General features: G+C 54.4%; 1 protein-coding gene across 2 annotated transcripts in view; it reads right to left on the bottom strand.

Moving 5' to 3' along the window:
* Window positions 1-981: 981 nt before the first annotated feature.
* Window positions 982-18114, bottom strand: part of ELL (elongation factor for RNA polymerase II) — a 79441-nt gene continuing 62308 nt past the window's right edge. For both annotated transcript variants that reach the window (XM_077859352.1, XM_077859351.1), the window contains exons 6-12: window positions 17378-17502; window positions 10488-10584; window positions 8827-9301; window positions 5735-5801; window positions 5279-5450; window positions 4027-4071; window positions 982-3331 (exon numbers count right to left, since the gene is read on the bottom strand). In XM_077859352.1, the coding sequence (XP_077715478.1) occupies window positions 3215-3331; window positions 4027-4071; window positions 5279-5450; window positions 5735-5801; window positions 8827-9301; window positions 10488-10584; window positions 17378-17502 (1098 nt within the window). In that variant the 3' untranslated portion in view covers window positions 982-3214. The remainder of the gene's footprint in view (window positions 3332-4026; window positions 4072-5278; window positions 5451-5734; window positions 5802-8826; window positions 9302-10487; window positions 10585-17377; window positions 17503-18114) is intronic.

Here is an 18114-nt window from a genome sequence, read left to right as displayed (position 1 = left end):
AGTTAGTTGAAGGGTCTGGGGGGCAGGTGGACAGGGCAAAGGTGAGGCATGATGGGGTTCGAGGAAGCACACACTAGCCCTGGACCCTGAACTGTGGGGATAGAGATGTTCTCCCCGAAAAGAACAGTACAGCCAGGCTGCCCGGGGCGCAGGGTACACTCTGCCCCACAGGGCCTGCTTGACCTCGTCTCCTGCGCTCCTTGGATTCCCCGGCCACCTTCGGACTTGGGCCAAGGCCGCTGGCCAGTGGGGCTGTTCAGGAGGTGAAGGCCCACAGCCCCTGACCCCTGGACCCCTTTCATCCCAGGCTTATTCTTTGTCTGTTTTTCCTTTCTAAAATAAACACCCACCCACACCCCGTCCCTCAAGAGCAGGACCCTGACCCCTGCCTTCCATCTCCTCACCTGGAGGATGGGACAAGGACAGCCGTCCCTGCTGGCATCTTGGGGCCGGGGGATTCCACTGGGCCTCAGCATCCCCATCCCCATCATGGGCACAGGGGCAGCCCCAGCGAGCCGGCCTAGTTGGAAGAAACAAAAACTGTGCCATCACTGCCGTTTCCCCCAGTCACAGCTCATTTCCCCAAGGGAGGGCACTCCCCTGGACCCAGGGGTCCCTACTACTCCTGGCGCCTTTGGCACTTCGGAAGGCCCCTGCTCCTGGACCTGGTCTACCTGTCTGCCCCTGGGGACACAGCCCTGCTCATAACACCCAACCGTGGCTCCCCATGGCCTCCACATCCCACCTCCATCCTTGCCTACCTACGACCAGGCGGTCTGGCCTCATGCCCTGGCTTGGGCAGGGCCCATCGCCTCAGCCTGCCAGCCTCACCTGGCCACCTCCCTGCGCCCCCGCCCCACACCTGCTCATCACCATGGCTGCTCCAGGGCCCAGTCTTCTCCTGACCCCAGCCTACCCCCCCATGGGGCCAGGAGGCCCTGGCTGGGATGGACACAAACACACCCAGGCACTTGGGGCTGCTAGGTTTGGTTCAGTGAAATTTATTGTATGTTGAAAAAATCAGCATTCACCTGTTTAGTGTACAAAAAGGACACTAGTTCTTTTAAGAAAATATTAGGAAACTGAAGACGCGGATGCCTTTCAATCGTAACATTTTGGCAAAAGTGAAAAGTTCTTGTAAACACCAACTCCATGGCTCAAAATAGTTTTTCTCCACAGTACAATATTAAAAGGGGGGAAAAACACAGTATCAATAAGTTAGACCATAGTTAATCAGCTAGAACTTTTGTCCATCAACCCCCAAAGCACAAAACTTTTCTTAGCTTCATAATTCCTTAAAAGGAGAAAAACAACAACAACAAAAAACAACAAAAAGCCAACAACAAAAAGGAAATTCAACTGAGAGTCCCTTGAACTGGTTCCCAGGGCAGAGGACCGGGTCAGCCCTGTGGCTGCAGCCTCCTTAAATAATCCTTCGGCCGAGTCTGCGCGTCCAGCTGAGTACAGTCTGCGCACACCACACGGCTGTCTGCAGAACTCGGGGGTCCCTGGGGTCTGCTCGGCCCTTCCCCCACTCCATCCCAAATGAAAAACAAAACAACAGCTATTGAAACATGAAGGATGGGCTCCCTTGGTGCTCCGGGCACCCCAGGGGGCCCAAGGAAGGGGCCTGTGGGGTGGGGTGGGCAAACTGCAGGTGCCTCCACTCGGGCACTTGCTCTTTGGGAAGCCATTAGGAGGCAGCCCCATGGCTTAGAAAAATAGACACGTCTACCTGAGCATTCTGCTCTCCCCGCCTCACTACTGTTGGCGGCAGCACCCCCCACCCACCCCAGTTTTTGAGCCCCAGGCTCCAGGTTGCAGCCACTCCCTCCACCTTCCCCAGTCCTGGGTGGCTTTGCTGAATGTGGCCCTGAATGTGAACATACACTTCAGGCCCCACTGCACCCTGGCAGCGCCCCCCCCCTCACACACACACACACACACACACACACACACACACATACACGCACGCACATATACACGCATGCATGAGCGCGCACACACACGCACATGCGTGTGTGGCCCCCCGACACTAGACTGGGGGGACACTAGACTAGGCACAGCTACTAAGCAGCAATTATGTTGTCCATGGATCCCATGCCCCCAGAGTGGGCAGATAGGGTGCGTTTTCTGAACTCGCTCTCGGGGGGGTCCCCTGACCCCAATGACCCCCAGCCCCTCCCTGAGTGCAAACCCTGTGGTGGCTCTGCTAAGATGACCCCAAGACCCACAAGCGGACTGAGGGATGGAGTGAGGTCAACAGCATGGAGACCACACGGTCTCGGCGCGAAAAGAAAAGCAGCAGCAAAGGGGGAAAATTGAGAACATAATAAAATAAAATCCGACACTGTTGTTGCAGCGTGAGCTCGTAGCACAGAAAACCCCCAGTGACCCCCTACAGCTGAGGGACTGAAATAGCAGGGCAGGCCTGGTGGGCTGAGAGCTGTTCTGCCCCTGCAGCTCTCAGCAGCTGCTCAGGGCCAGCTGGAGTTCTCGAAATAGACCTGGGCGGGCCTCTACCCCCTTAGAGCAGACCCCATCCTTGCCTAGGCGGGGAGGAGAGGCCGGGACTGTAGGGAGGGCCTGGGGCGGGGCGGGAGCCGAGCTGGCTGTGCCCCCCTCTCCCCCTTGGTTCCCTCCTCAGTCCTCAGGAACAACTTTCAGATGGCATCTGTAATACTGCAGGAAGGACACAGGGCGGCATCTGGACCCTGGTGTCCAAGGAGGGGAGGCACAGGTTTAGAAAAGATGCTTTCTCTCTCATACAAAAATAGACTGAAGTCTCATAAGCAGTAGCTAAAAGTGGCTGTTTTTGTATAAAACTAGAAAAGGCAGGCGGGTTGGCCTGGGAGTCTTTCATGAGGGGAAGCTGAAGCCCCTCGGGCTGTGATAGGGTAGGAGAGGAGGTGGGCTTCCTGAGGAGCCCATCCCAGGTGTGTGTGTGGGGGGGGTGGGGGGGACGAGACGCCTGGCCCCCGGGATCTGTGACCTGCAGGCATCAGGTCTGCAGGGGCTCCCCTGAAAGCCGCGTTGCTGGCTCAGATGAACATGTCTTCCTTGGGTTTATTTTTTTTTTTTAAATAAATCTCTTTTTCCGCTCCGTAGCTCCCCCCCCACCCGCCCCCAACTCCCCCACCATCCAGAAGGGTCAGCCCGGCAAGGGGAGCTGGCCTGGCTAGCCAAGCAGGACCTCCTGCCCTGTGGCCTCAGGCTAGGGCCAGGCCTGCAGCTGCCGCTGGTCATACTCGGCAATGAGCCTCTTGATGTGGGCCAGCTTGCTGTGCAGGTACTCGCAGCGGTGCTTCTCCTGGCTGTAGTTGGTATTGGTCTGCAAGAGAGTGGCAGGGCTGAGCCACATCCTACAAGCAGCTGGCATCCCAGAGCATGGCCATACTGCCCTGCGTGAAGCGTGCCAGCCTTGGGCCAGCTTAGGCTCCCCCTCCTCCTGCCTGTAGGCCAGTGCCCACCAGGAATGACAAGAACCCTTCCTCTACCTCAGGCCAGAGCCTAGGCCTGTCCCTCCCCAAGCCTCATCCTGGGAATCAGGGTCACTGCCTGGATGAGGGTCAGAGGCAAGACTGTCATGAAGCCTCCTTCCCGGGCTCGGGCCTGGCTGGCAGAGAAATGCCCTGGCACATGGGGGCACACACGTGGCGAACCCACAGCTAGTGGCCTTCGGAACAAGAACTGATAGAGCCCTGAGGAGGCATTCCTGCCAGACCGGCAGCTGGGGGTGGGGAACTTCAGCTCCTCCCTTGACCTTGGAAAGAGCTGGAAAGATCCCGGGGGCTGCACCCACCAAGGAGGGGGAGTGCTGGAGGGTGCTGGGGCGCCAAGGGAGGGATGGGCTGAGCTCCTCTGCTGTAAATGGGGGATTGGGGCACAGGAGCTGCTCTGAGGACCTGAGACCCCAACCCAGGCAAGGCTCTTCCTTCCCTCTATCCCTTCCCTGACTGCAGTGCTGCTCACCTTGAGACAGCTTAGTCTGACCCCACCCCACCCCCCACAAGGGTGGAGACTTACCTTTTTGATTTTTCGATATTCCTGCAAAATCTGACCCCGAGTAGTCTGGAGGAAAAACAAAAGAGAAAGCGAACAATGTCCTTGCCTGCAGGAGACCCCCACTGAGTGACCCCTTCTCCCCTGATAACCTGTGACCTGCAGAGTCACCACCAGCCTTGAGACAATAGCCTCAGCATGGCCTGAGAGAAGCTGACCAAAGTAAAGACAGGCAGGCCCAGGCTGGGGTGGGGGTGGGGGTGGGGGTGGAGGATAAGCAGGGCAGGAGGTGGGGGAGGATGAGCTGGGCCAGGGGAGTGAGGGCCAGGGACCCAGCCTCAGGGACAAGCACAATGGCAGCAGAGTGGGAGGGGCTGGTCACAGCTGTGGGAGGGAGGAGGCAGCCCTTCCAGTGTTTAAGGTCAAGCAAAGAACACCCCCCCCCCACCACTGTCCCAACCACCTAGGGGTGCAGGGGGATACTAGGGAATGTCCATGTGGGGGCTGCAGAAGGGAGGAGAGCGAGACCCCGGGACTCCTCAGAGCCCTCATCACTTCTTCAGTTAGGAGCTGTTTCCTCTGGAAACCAAAGTGGACCCCACGAGGGGAGGCAGACTCCAACACTCCAATTAATCAGACTAGCTCTGAAAGATGGCATGAGGGAGGCTGGTGAGCAAGACTGGAGCTCCCCCTACACACCCCCACACTGAGCTCCCAATTTGGGCCGGCTTAGGGAACCCATGTGCCTTTGATCAGAGGGTGAGGGACTCCTAGTAAGGGGGCCACTGGGACTCTGCAGCCCCTCCCCCTATGGCTCTGACAGCATGGATGGGCTGTGAGCCGCAGAGAGGACCCCAGGCACTCTTGCAGGGGGGGGACCCATGTGACCCAATCCTGTAGGGCCTGGCTGTTTCAGTTGCTCTGAATACCACCCCTGCCCCAACAGGTCATCTCCCAACTGCAGACTCGGTCGCCAGTGTCCCCATTGCACGGGAGGCTGAGCTGGGCCTGAGAGCCTGTGGACTCCCAGGGCAGAGCCCTGTGGACGGACCCAAACCATGCCAACGGCCAGGGACAGCTGCCTGGCGGGCTATGACAGGGAGAAACACTGGCAGAGCGTGGCAGGCCTTTTCACCTGGGAGGGGCAGCGGCCAGGCTCTGGGGCCACGGGTGGGGTTGGAGGCCTTGGGTTTGGCTGCACCCATGAGAAATGGGCCTGTCTCACCCAGGTCGGGTGCAGAGTGCAGGGATGAGTGCGCATAGCATGGGGCTCTACCTCGTATTCCTCAGAGCCCTGGGAGAGCTGCCGGAGTTGGGCATCCAGCTGCGTGAAGCGCCGTGTGATCTGCTCAATGCGAGCGTGCAGGTCGCGGTACTCGCTATACTCAGCATTAAAGTCATTCTTGTAGCTTTGGCGCTGCTCCGAGGAGGAAATGGTGGCATATTTTCTGAGGAGAGACAAAGAGGGGTCGGAGGGGCTCAGGAGGCTGCTGGGGAGAGGCTGGAGTGCCCATAGTTGCGTGGCTGGCCCACCCCCCCACCCCCCGGCCCTCACCCTGTGGGTGACCTACTGGCTTCAGCAGGAGCCTGGCACTAGGACGGGGGAGAATTGTTGAGAATTGTGAGAATTCCCACACAAAAACATGAAGTCAGTCCTCCCTCTACTAACCTGCAGTGCAGGGGAGAGTGCAGGGTGGGGAGAGGGTGGGAGGCCAGCCAGGGAAGTACTCACAGCAAGTAGTCGGGTGTCTCTGAGGTTGATGTGGGGACACTTGAGCTGTTGCAAGTCCCATTCAAACCTACAAAAAAAGAGCAAATGCACACCATCTTCTAAGCCCATACCGAATTCTATAACAGGTCTGTTATCTGCAGGACCTGGAGAGATAACAGAAGGGGGTCGGGATGGGCAGAGGGAATCTGATGGCCGGGCTGGTGCCGCCTCGGGAGCTTCACTGGACCCAGAAGCAACACAGCCAAACACAAGGTGTGTCTCCAAACCACAATCCTGGGACGTGTAGAGAGTCCAGATGTGGCGCATGCACGTTTTCAGCAGGCAGCTGCTAGGACAAGTTAATCACGGGGCCAGCGCCTGGGCAGCCTGTCCAGAGCTGGACCCACCCAGAGCCCCTGCTGCCTCCACTGACTGCATGTAAAAGGCCATTACTCTGAAAACAAGCAACGCCCTTGCCCAACCAAGTCCTTAGGGTGTCCTGGTCTCTGGCCTTGAGGCTGCCTGGGAAAGCCCTTGCTCCTGCCAGCACCCCAGGCCACCCACTAGGTGGAACCGGAGGACACGAGACCGTCCACAGCGCTTGGGGTGGAGGGTGGGGGGGACAGATGACCAAAACCACAATCTAGTCTATTTCCCAGGGGCTTCCTTCAGGCAGCCTTTCTTCCCGGCACAGAAGAGATTTTATCACTGTGCAGTGCATCCTCAATACACACTGTGTCCTCTCAGATGCAGCCCACCTGGGAATCCCTGTGCCGCAGGACTCTCACCAGCGGATGGAGCACACCTCTCCCACCTCTTGGGGCTGCAGCCCAATGAACCCACACGTGACAGTTTAGTCCATGCTTCTACCACATGTGCTTTGCATGAGGTACACCTTCCAGAGTGTTCTGCTTTGTGGGCCCCGTCAGTATCACCTCATTTAGCCCTTTTGAGATCTTCGCCAGGTAAGAGACCAAATAGGGAAACCAGGGCTCGGGGTCACATTCACCTGGCACCTAAGACACCTTTGGGTCTGGCCTGAGGCAAACCTCAGAGGCCCCCTCCTGCTGCAGCTCTGGCTGTGCATGGCCCTGGCTCACAGGCCTGGGCCTAAAGGGACTCCTCCCCACCTGCCCCTCCCACTGCTCCTCCTGTACCTCCACCGGGGCCCGGCTCCCCTTGGGAGAAGGCCCCCTTTGGGAGACGGGCCCCCATGCTGCCCGCAGAGGCCAGTGGGCCCGAGCTCAGGCTGGCTGAGATCCACCCCCCGCCAACCCCAGCACACCAGCCCTCCTGCAAAGGCACGCCAAGGCAACAGGAGGGCCCATGGACTGAGCAGGAGCGCGGCTCAGGCACAAGGATGGGCAGAGGACCCGGGGCTGGACCCATGGCTCAGAGTGATGGGCAGCCTCGAGGGGCAGGGCTATGGGTTCAGGGTGGCAGCAGCACAGGGGAAGCTGAGTAAGAGCCATGAGCCCGGCAGGCGGGGGGGCCACTGCATCTGTCTGGGGCAGAGGCAATCACAGGACAGGGCTGGGACAGTACTGCACAGAGGAGGGGCTTCAATGGTGTCCCTCTCCTATGGGACACGAAAGCAAGGACGCTTCCTCACACGCTGACCTGGAACCTTATCCAGTGTGTCTGAGGGAGGGGCGTGGTGCACAAAGAACAATGCCATTGTTAAGAGAGGTGGTGGCTCCTGCTTGTGTGGCTGCCTGCACAGGTAGCACACAGCACCCCAGAAGGGGCCTCTGTGCTCGGCCATTACTGTTACATCTGAGGCTCCTGCGAGACGCAGATCAAGATGAATAAAGCAGTATTTAGTGCCTAGTTGTCCTTATCTTTTCCCTTGGGCCACCTATTCCCTGGTTTGCCAAATCTCACTTTCTCATCTTAACCTAGGGACAAGATACCAGGCCAATTGGCACTGGGCAGGATCTGAAGCTGTCTGAGCGCCAAGTATGCTCCTCCTTCCCTGGGCACTGCCAGAGGAACACAGGGCCTTGCTTTCACCATTTGGGACAGGACGTGCTGCCTGGCTGGGCCTGCTCAGGGTTTGTCTCTCCCGGCAGGATCAGCTCAAGGGAACCAGGCCTTGCCTCCACCTGGCTGCTGCCAACACCTGCCCTCCAGTCAGAGGGAGGGGCTGGCAAAGGCCTTTCTGGAGAGTAGTTGAATAACTCATTAAAAAAGCCTTAAGGAGAAAGTAACTCCACCCTTTGCCCTAGGAATGCCTCCTGCTTGGATCCTTCCTGGGGAAATAATCTGAAAGGGCAGCAAGTTACATAGCCTGAGACTGCAGGTGGCAGGTGCAGCTGCATCTTTGTGGTCACACCATGCTGATTAAGTTAACAGCCACATGGGGTGTTCAGCTCAGGCGCCCTCGGCTATGAACTTAAGGTGGCCCAGGCTCTGGGGGTGAAGATTCCTCCTCCCACCCCAAGCCGGTCTGTCCATACATCTCTCCTGGGTGTATGGGATGCCCCCCACCAAGGGTTCTCAGGCTCAGCACGCAGCCCCAGCCAACCTTGCACCCCTCATCCTGCTGCTGTGATCCCAGATCTCTCGACCCCCGACTTTCTCTCCTGCTATGTGACCTCATTCCGACTCCTACAGCCTGCTGTTATATGGATAGCTTCCCAAACCCAGTCTCCACAGGCTGAAAAATTCACTTGTCAGCAGGCTACACGAGGCCCTGTGGCTCCAAGTGCTGGTCTTCTCCAACCAGGTACTGCACCCCACCCACTGCCTTCTGTGAACCCCAGCCCCATCCTGCTCCCTTTCAGTGTCTGAGACCTCAGGGCAGCCAGAGCTGAGCCTGGAACTAGTTGCTCTCCCGGTACATGGTCTCCTCCCGCGGACCTCAGCTCAGTCCAGTTCTGTGCTCCTGGCACTGACCTGGCATAGCAGGACCGCAGAAGGCTCCAGGGCACAGACGACCTTGTGTTAGAAGACAAGGTGCAAAGGAGCTGAATGTGCAGGTTGTGCCAATATAGGGGTTCATGGGGTGGCGCAGTGCCCCCTGCGCAATGGTGGGTGTGGACTGCAGCTCAGGCTCCTAGCAGGGTCCTCCCACAGAGTCCCTGACCCCAGGCCTGCCTCCTGGTACCTACCCGGGGCATCTGGTGGGGCTCCAAGGGGGCTGGGCATGTGTTCTGGCAACCGGGCCCGGTGTCTGTCCTCAGCTGCTCTCTCCTTGTCTTTGTGCTTCTTGGACTTCTTCTTGGATTTGCTGCGTGATGAGCTACCATGGGGCCTGCTGGGCTGGGCACAGTCCGTCAGCAGGGGCAAACTGAGGCATGTAGTTGGGGCTGGGGCAGCCACTTCCCCGTGCTCGCAGTCCCGGCCACTGTGGCCCAGGTCATTGCTGACGTCAGCCAGAGGGTCATGGGCCCTTGGGGGCTCCAACCGTGGAGGTGGGTGGGCATCTGTCCCTGCTAGCAGGCCCGGAGTAGGCAACAGGGCCTCACGGCCATGGGGTGCACTCAGCTTCCCATTGATGGCAGGCTGAGCTCTCTGGGTAAAATGTGATATCCTGGGTTTCTTGCTAGTCAGGCGGTCGATGAAATCAGGAGGCTGTGCTCGTTTCTACAATGGAAGGGAAACAATTTTAAAAGGGAGACTGTGGAGCCACTGGTGTCTCCTGAGAAATGGCTGGGGAGCAACAGGCTGACCCTGGAGCTCATGAGGCCCCAGGAAAGTCAGTGCCTGCCTGCAAGGCCTCCTCTGGCCACAAGGGGGCACACTGAAAACAGCCAGGCCCTTGCTAACCTAGGCTCAGCCCACCCTGAGGACGGATCCAAGAAGGGGGCAGCATCAGCCAAACTGCCCACCCGAGTGCTCAAGTAGGGCCACCTCCAGGGACTGGTCTGAAACGTCTCAGCATTCGGCATCATTCCTAGATGATGGGAATGGTGACAGAACCAAGTCTGAAGGATACAGGGCAGCCCCATAGGCTGGGACTCCCTCACAACCCCCTACCAGACCCAGGACTACCTGGATCCCCAAGGCAATCCTGTGACATGATACAGGCTGCATCCCCACTTCATAAGTGAGAAGGCTGAGGCATGTGAGGCAAGGCCAGAACATAGATAGCCCGGTCCCTGGGAAGTGGCTTGAGAGAGCAGGATGGTAGGCGGCAGGCCCACCATCAGGGGGAAGCAGGATAAGGAGGCTGTTAGCCCTCTACTTCGGCCCCAGAGCCAGGGCAGGCACAGACCTGACCTCTCCACAAGGAGGATTCAGGGCCTTGGATATGGGCTGGGAGCCTCCACAGCAAAGGAGAAAAGGGAGGTAAATTAGGGTCTTGGGATGAGGGCCTCATGAGCCAGAGCATACAGATGGGGCCACCTGAGCACCCTCTTGATTATTCACCAATTCGGCAGTAGCCACCACTCACAGGGCCTGTGCCCGCAGCTGGCACGCTCGATTTTATGGAATCTTCATGACAGTCCCAGCGTGTGCATCTGCTGTGCCTGCTGTGCACAGAGCACAAAGCTCAGCATGATTTGGGAGACTGCCCTCCTTGCACATACCTCTCACAAGTACTCGAGGGAACTGCACCAGGGAACCAGACCCAGGTCCCCAGTCTGGGGAAAGCCAGGCAGTTGCTCACTCACTGAAGAAAATACCCAGCTATGAGCCACGGATGCAATGGGCTGTCCAAACACTGAGGTCAGGTCTGGCCCGCTGGCTCCTATCCCACTTTCCTCCCTCACAACTACCGCCGCCACCGCCAGCAACGTGTTGTCACATCCTTGCCCAATGCTCCTACCTGAGGAGGTGAGGCTGAGCTTCCATGTTCCCTGGGAGGACTGGTGGCAGCAGGGTCTCCAGGGAGGCCAACTGCACTCTGTGGCTGGCACAGCTTCCTACGAAGGAGATGTAGGGTAGTTGTAAGGCTCCACAACCAGTAGGGCACTGCCAGACCCATCTGCCTTTCCACTGACACCGTGCTGTCCCACCTACACTCAGTGATTTGGGGTGGGCCCTGCTGTCGAACCAGAGCAGGGTTGAGTACACGGGGTACTACAGGACACGGCTGGCAGAGGGCAGCTGAACACATCCCACCCTAGATTTATCCACAACCTGGAGGACTGCCCATTTAGTATCTTGTCGCACCCAGAGAAGGGTCAGTGGACCTCCCACTCATCTAAACACCCATTACTGTGGAGACTAGGGACCCAAGTAAAATTGACAAGATATTCAAGCTCTGCGCTATGTCCCTGTGGGAGCTGGGTACACTAGGGCACTGGCCTCTCCTTTTGAAAGCAATCATTCATTCCAGGGGTGCCTCGGTGGCTCAGTTGGTTAAGCGTCTGCCTTCAGCTTAGGTCATGATCTCAGGGTCCTGGGATCGAGCCCCACATTGGGCTCCCTGCTCAGCAGGGGAGTTGGCTTCTCCCTCTCCTTCTCCCTTTACCCCTGCTCGTGTGTGCTCTCTCTTGGTCACTCTCTCAAATAAATAAAATCTTTAAAACAAACAATCATTCATCCTAATAATAATGCTTACTGCAGAAACTTCAGAAAATGCTGAAGGGGATTAAGATGCACTGGCACAACAGGAAGACCTCCTGGATTCAGGACCCACTTTCCTGGGAGCCAACATTACAATACCTCCTTAAGGATAATGGGGCAGCCACTGGCCTACCAGTACCTGAGCATAATGATGCAGGCGGGGAGAGGGAAGAGACACTCCGACACTCAAAGGGCAAACGGAGGCCCTACTAGTGACCGTGCTTGTGGCCCCTCTCTGATGCACCTCTTATAATCCCAGAGGCTGCAAGTCTCATGAGAACCCAGTAGCCAGCCTGGTACTGTGCATGGTGCCTTGGGTGCTCCATACCCTGCAGGGTCTGGGGCTGCAGGGACCATGTCTGCACGGACCTTAATCAGTGATGAGCAGAGCAGACCTCCTTGATTGATGGCCATATTACAAACCACTGCTGCTGCCGCCTCTATGGTGGCCCCAAATGCAAAGAAAGCCATAGAAAAAAATGTCTGCAACATGCAAGCGCTCACCCGGGTAACACAGTACATGTGGCCAACATGGGTACTTCAAGTTTGCTGGCCATCCACATAGAAGTAACCAGAGGCATTTACATCTGCTCTTTCTAGGCTCCACTAAAAATGCCTGAAGGAGCAAGGGGAAAAGGGAGCAGCATTATCTAATGCTGAAAACAGATGTGGTGACTGTCTTATCCAAGAAAATAGGGCCCCAGGCCACAGAACCTCACAGGCCTGGGGTTAGAGTCTTAGAGACCACAGTGAAGGGGCTCCTGCAGGGCTGTCCCCACTATGCTCTGGGGTTGTGGGGAAGGAACCCAGTGTGTTCAGGAGTGAAGGAGCCCAGCCTTCTCTAGAAGGCCAGAAGGCTGCTCCAGGCACACCTGGACAACGGGATGGACAGAGGTGTGGCCTCAGGAGACTGAAGAAACAGAAGGGCCCACGGAGGGTTCCAAGAAACCTCAGCGGCCCTCCTGAGGAAATGGAGCCACTCAGAGGAAAGCCTTGAAGGGCTGCCCCTGGGCCTCCAGGTAACACATGTCAGGGCCCAAAAGACAGAGACAAGAAAATGCATTTTAAAGAGAAGAGAGACTCTATAAGCAGATGAAAACTTTAAATCCACAACAAAACACCAGCCTTAACATCCACAGAAAGACAAAGGACTCAAGTAGACATTGTTCCAAAGATACACAAATGGCCAATAAGCACATGAGAAAGGGTTCAACATCATTAGTCATCAGGAAAATGCAAATCAAAACCACAACGAGATATTACCTCATATTCACTAAGAGGGCTAGGATAAAACCAAACCATAACGGAAAATAATAAGTATTGGTGAGAAAGTGGGGAAACTGGAAAACCTCTTTGTGTGCTGCTGGTGGGAATGTAAAAGCGTGCAGCTGTTGTGGAAAACATTTTTGGCAGTTTTTCAAAAACCTCAACTCCGCTCCTCCTTCTACACTTGAGAGAACTGAGAATCTATGTCCATACAAATCCTCGTACACAAATGTTCTCTCCTAGAAGCACTAGTTGCAATCGCCAAAAGGTAGAAACAACACAAGGGTCCATCAACAGATGAGTGAATGAACAAATGTGTGTGTATATCCACACACAACAGATTACTGAGCCACAAAAGGAACACAGCCCTGATACCTGTTACAACCTTAAGAACAGTAAACTGAGTGAGAGAATCCAGTCACAATAGGCCACATGCTGTATGATCCCACTGATATGAAACATCCAGAAAAGGCAAATCCATAGAAACAGAAAGATTAGTGGTTGCTGGGAGAGGGGAATGGGACTATCTGCTAATATGGGGTTCCATTTTGGGGTATGTGCTCTGGAATTAGCTAGAGGTAGTAGTTGTACAACACTGTGAATGTAGTTAACACCACTGAATTGTGAGAAAGACAAATAAGGCTGGAGGCATCACAATCCCAGATTTTGAGATATATTATAAAGCTATAATAGTCAACACAGCTTGGTACTGACACAAAAAATAGGCACATAGGTATTAATGGAACAGAATAGAGACCAGAAATAAACTCACACATACATGGTCCATTAATCCATGACAGAGGAGGCAACAATATACAATAGGGAAAAGACAGTCTCTTCAATAAATGGTGCTGGGAAAACTGGACAGTTATATGCAAAAGAATGCAATTGGACCGCTTGCTTTCACCAGACACAAAAATAAACTCATAATGGATTAAAGACCTAAATGTGAGACCTGAAACCAAAAACTCCTAAAAGAAAACATAGTCATGTCTTGTATATCAACCTTAGCAACATATTTATGGATCTGCCTCCTCAGGCAAGGGAAACAAAAGGACAAACAACTGGGACTATATCAAAACAAAAAGTTTTTGCACAGCAAGGGAACATCAACAAAACAAAAAGACAACCTGATGAACAGGAGAAGACATGTGCAAATTATACATCTGCTAGGGGATCAATACCCAAAACATATAAAGCACTTAGACAACTCAACACGAAAAAGCACAAATAATCTGATTTAGAAAAGGACAGAGGACCTGAAGAGACATTTTCCCAAAGACATACAGATGGCTAGCAGATGTAGGACAGATGCTCAACATCACCGATTATCAGAGAAATGCAAATCAAAACCATAAGATATCACTTCACACCAATTAGAAAGGCTAGTATCTTGTTGACAAGAACTGAGGTGCCGGGGGCGGGGGGGGGGGGGGGGGGGCGGCGGTCAGTTAGGCATAGGCCTATGGCTCAGGTCATGATAGGGATCCTGGGGTTGAGTCCTGGGTTGGGCTCCCTGCTCAGTGGGGAGGCTGCTTCTCCCTTTCTCTCTGTCCCTCCCCCTGCTGTGCTCTCTCACTCACTCTCTCCCATTCTCTCAAAATAAATAAATAAAATCTTTAAAAAAACAAAAACAAAAAGAACTAAGTGCTGGCAAGGATGAGGAGAAAAGGAACCTTTGTGTCCTGTTGGTGGGAATGCAAACTGATTGCATTGTGGAAAACAGGATGGAGGTTCCTCAAAAAGTTAAAAACAGAAATACCATATGATCTAGTACTTCTATGACTGGGTACTTACACAAAGAAAACATAAAAGATGAATTCAAAAACATATAAGCACCCCTAGTTTACAGTAGCCAAGATATGGAAGCAGCCCAAGTGTCCACTGATAGATGGGGATGAAAAGATGTGGGAGACAGAAACAAAGGACCATTGCTCGGCCATATAAAAGGATGAGATCTTGCCACGTGCAACAATGTGAATGGACCTAGAGGGCATAATGCTAAGTGCAGTGAGTCCTACAAATACCACATTATTTCACTTATGTGTGGAATCTAAGAAAGAAAATGAATAAAGAAACAAACAGAAACAGACTCAAGTTCAGGGAACAAAACTGGCAGCTGCCAGAGGGGAGAGGCATGGGGGGGATGGACAGAATAGGTGAAGAGAATGAAGAGGTACACACTTCCAGTTCTGAGATAAAGAAGTCACGGGAATGGGCACCCGAGGTGCAGCACAGGGAACGTAGGTGATGACACTGTGGCTGTGGTGCGGTAACAGACGACGACTACACTTACTGGGGTGAACACTGTCCAGCCACCTGCCGCATGCTGGAAACTAATATAACGCTGTATATCAACTATACTTCAACAATAAAAATTTTAAAAATAAAAATAACATCACCTCCGTGGAATAACAACGTGATGCTACACAAAACAAGACCAAAGACTAGTAGAAACCATAAACAATGGCAAAGAAGAGATGGGCTGGGAAAAGTTGAAGAGAGTGACCACAACAATGGGTAATACCAGAAGGCAGACAGTGTGTGGAGCACACCCCACGGCCCATGCCTCCCACGTCCCACCCCATGTAATGGGGCACAGGGAGCCTTTTCAGGAGCGCACACAGAGTAAGAAGAAGGATGAGCTGAGTTTTCAGGCTGTGAGGGCTGACGCACTCACCTCTGAGCACCTGCCAGGTAACCCTGTGACCATGCCGACATGCAACCTCCAAGCCCTGGGGTCCAGGCCTTCCACATGAAGGCAAAAGTCCTCAGGAGCTGAAGGTCCAGACCTGGCCAACTGTCAATCCGATTTGACTGCACTATGGCAAAGGGACCTTCTGAAGTTCTTTCCTCGAGAGCTGCAGCCCTTGGGCACCAAGGCAGAACTGCAGACCCAGGAATGGGAGAGCTGGCAGGAGAGGGCAGCGGTTCCTGGGGGAACCTGCAGGACCTCTGATCTGCTGAGAGTGACAAAAGGCCATGGGACACCGGGGGAAGTTTGGAGTTGGATGTGAAAGACAAGGAGAAGTCAAAGCAGAGAAAGTAACAGTAATATAGGTTACCAAGTCCATGGAAAGCACATGTGACGGGGCTGGTGGCCATGGCTTGGCACCTGGTGCAGACACCTGCCCTTGGGCAAGCAAGGCTGGGACAAGTGCAGGTGGTGGCGATGGCATTCAGGGCAGTGACTATAGGGCTGGGCACAGCTGCCGAGGCCTCATCCTGCACTAGACACCTGGGACAGACAAGCCTTAGCAGCTACACACACTAGGAATTGAAGCACAAACGATCAAAACAATACCGCAAGAGGGTGTCTGAGCAGAGCAAAGCCCCAGGGGCCCAGGCAGACCCTGAAAGCATGAACATGCTTAACCTCAGGTATGAATTTTGAACAAACTGTAGGAAAAGGAGGTGGCCCAGCTTCTGGGGTGATGCTGGTCCCCACTAGCAGAAATACCCCAAGGCCCTATTTTTCCTTCTTGCCATGAGGCTTCAAGAACCACTATAAATGGGGCTTTCTTCAGGGAGAGGGGGACAACCTAAAGAAAATAAGCTGCACAGACAGGTGGCTCAGGTGACCTCCAGTGTGTCTGCGGGCATTGATGATGTTGACCCTCACCTTTGCACACCAACTGATTCAAGCTTCCATGGACAATACATGCTGCTGGCAACAAATGGTTTCTGGCACGGTTGATCCCTAAGCTGGCCCGTGCAGACAGAAAGAGGGACACCATACTTGCCCAGGAGAAAGCTGAGTGCCTTGAGTTCACAGGTGTCCTAGCAACTCACTCAGTGGAGCAGGGAGGAATATGAGCCCGGAATTACACAAAGCTCCAGAGCCAAGATTCCTAACTGACCCCACCTACACACAAACATACAACAAGGCTACTTGTTCTTGCCCACGCCCCTTCTAGAGAGTTCAGTGTGGCCAAGGCCCTATATGTGGTTAGCTAGGGCAACAGGAGACACCAGAGAGGGTATAGGGGGTAGGAGTGGTCTTCTGCTGAAAACAGCTCTTCAGCCTCCCCAGGACCTCTGGACACCCAGAGTGGTGACCTTAGGCTGGCTCAGAAGCAGGTACTGGCTTGGGGAGGAGTGCCCTGCAAGGCTGAGGAGAAACCCCAGGTTCACCGAAGAGTAGCCCCAAGTCTACATGCAATTACTGTTTTGAACAGATGAACTTCAAAAAAAACCCCACAACTTCATAAATAACTCAAGTCCCTGAGAAATCATTTAAAGACTAATTAGTGTATCAGCCTGCTCTGAATGGCACTTCACAGCCCGTGCTCCCAAGTCAGGCATCAATTGAGAAGGAAATCATTAACTGCTTGCCTGAGCCAGGCAGGGGCCTACTTAACCACTCCTCCCCTGAGCCACCAAGGCCACTCCTGACCTCAGGTCCCAATTAATCTGAGAGTGAATGTGTTTAATTAATGCTACTTAATCTCGCCTGTGGGGAGTTTTGTTTTGCTTTGTCTCTCTCTGCTTCATGTTCTTGAAAGGTTCTTTTTAAGGAGGCAGCCTATAGCTGAAGCCTGTGGGGATGTGCAGGTTTGGGAAAGGAGCTTGTTGGGAAAGGAAGCGTGGAACAGGCTGGGTGGACTGAATCCTCTGTTGGGCATTCTAGTGTTCAGGACAGTGACTTGAACCATTTGCTCCATCACCAGGGACTGGCCTTTCCCCCAACAGGAGGCCACAGTGGGCTGCCTCAGCACCAGGGCATACCAGGAAATAGGAAGACCGCCAAAGTCTCCCAGATCTTTCCATCCTGCTCAAGGGCCTGTGGCCTTTGGGACCACATAAGGCCACCCCGACATCCTCAGGATGACATATGCCCCAGAACCAGGGGACATGCCTAGGCATGGGAGGCAGCATTACCGGACAAGCATCCGCTTCAACAGCTGCTGGTCCCCTTCTGAGTAGCCAGGCCAGTCCTTCTGCACGTCTTTATAGACACAGTCTTTCAACGTGCATGTGCCATCCTTGGCATTCACATTGGCCACCTGTAAGACATAGACAGGATCACCTTGCCAGAAGCCCAGGAGAGACAGAAGTTACTGAAAGCATTTGATGGGAGAGTGGGGGGATAGAGACACACAGGGCAAAGAGGACATCACCCTCTACCCCCGCCAAATCCACTGCACACTGGGGCAGCAAGCCTTGGGATGCAAAAGGATCAGAACACCACATCCTGATGCATATGTCTTATAGCTGCTGGCAGACAGGCTTGCTCCAAAGCGAGGGGGTAGGGGAGGGGGCAGGTGGTGGCGCCAGCTGCTGTCATCTATACTCCCAGGACCCCATCACCAGCCTCCCCTATTATGTACTGAATATTTTGAAATATTTCAACTGAAATTCATGTTAAATCTGAACACCCAAAATGATGGTATTGGGAGGTGGGGCCTCTGGGAGGTGATTAGGTCATCAGGATGAAGCCCTCCTGAATGTGAGCAGTGTCCCTATAAGAGCCTCCAGGAGGCTCCCTCCTCACTCCTGCCATGTGACAACACATGGAGAAGACAGTCTATGAACCAGGAAAGGGGCCCTCACCAAACACCCAGTCTGCTGGTGCCTTGATCTTTGACTTTCCAGTCTCCAGAACCATGAAAAGGAAA

This window comes from Canis aureus, chromosome 19, assembly GCF_053574225.1.
Source record: "Canis aureus isolate CA01 chromosome 19, VMU_Caureus_v.1.0, whole genome shotgun sequence".
Lineage (NCBI taxonomy): Eukaryota > Metazoa > Chordata > Mammalia > Carnivora > Canidae > Canis > Canis aureus.
Note: the sequence above shows the minus strand (reverse complement) of the source record. Positions and strands in the feature narration are given on the sequence as shown.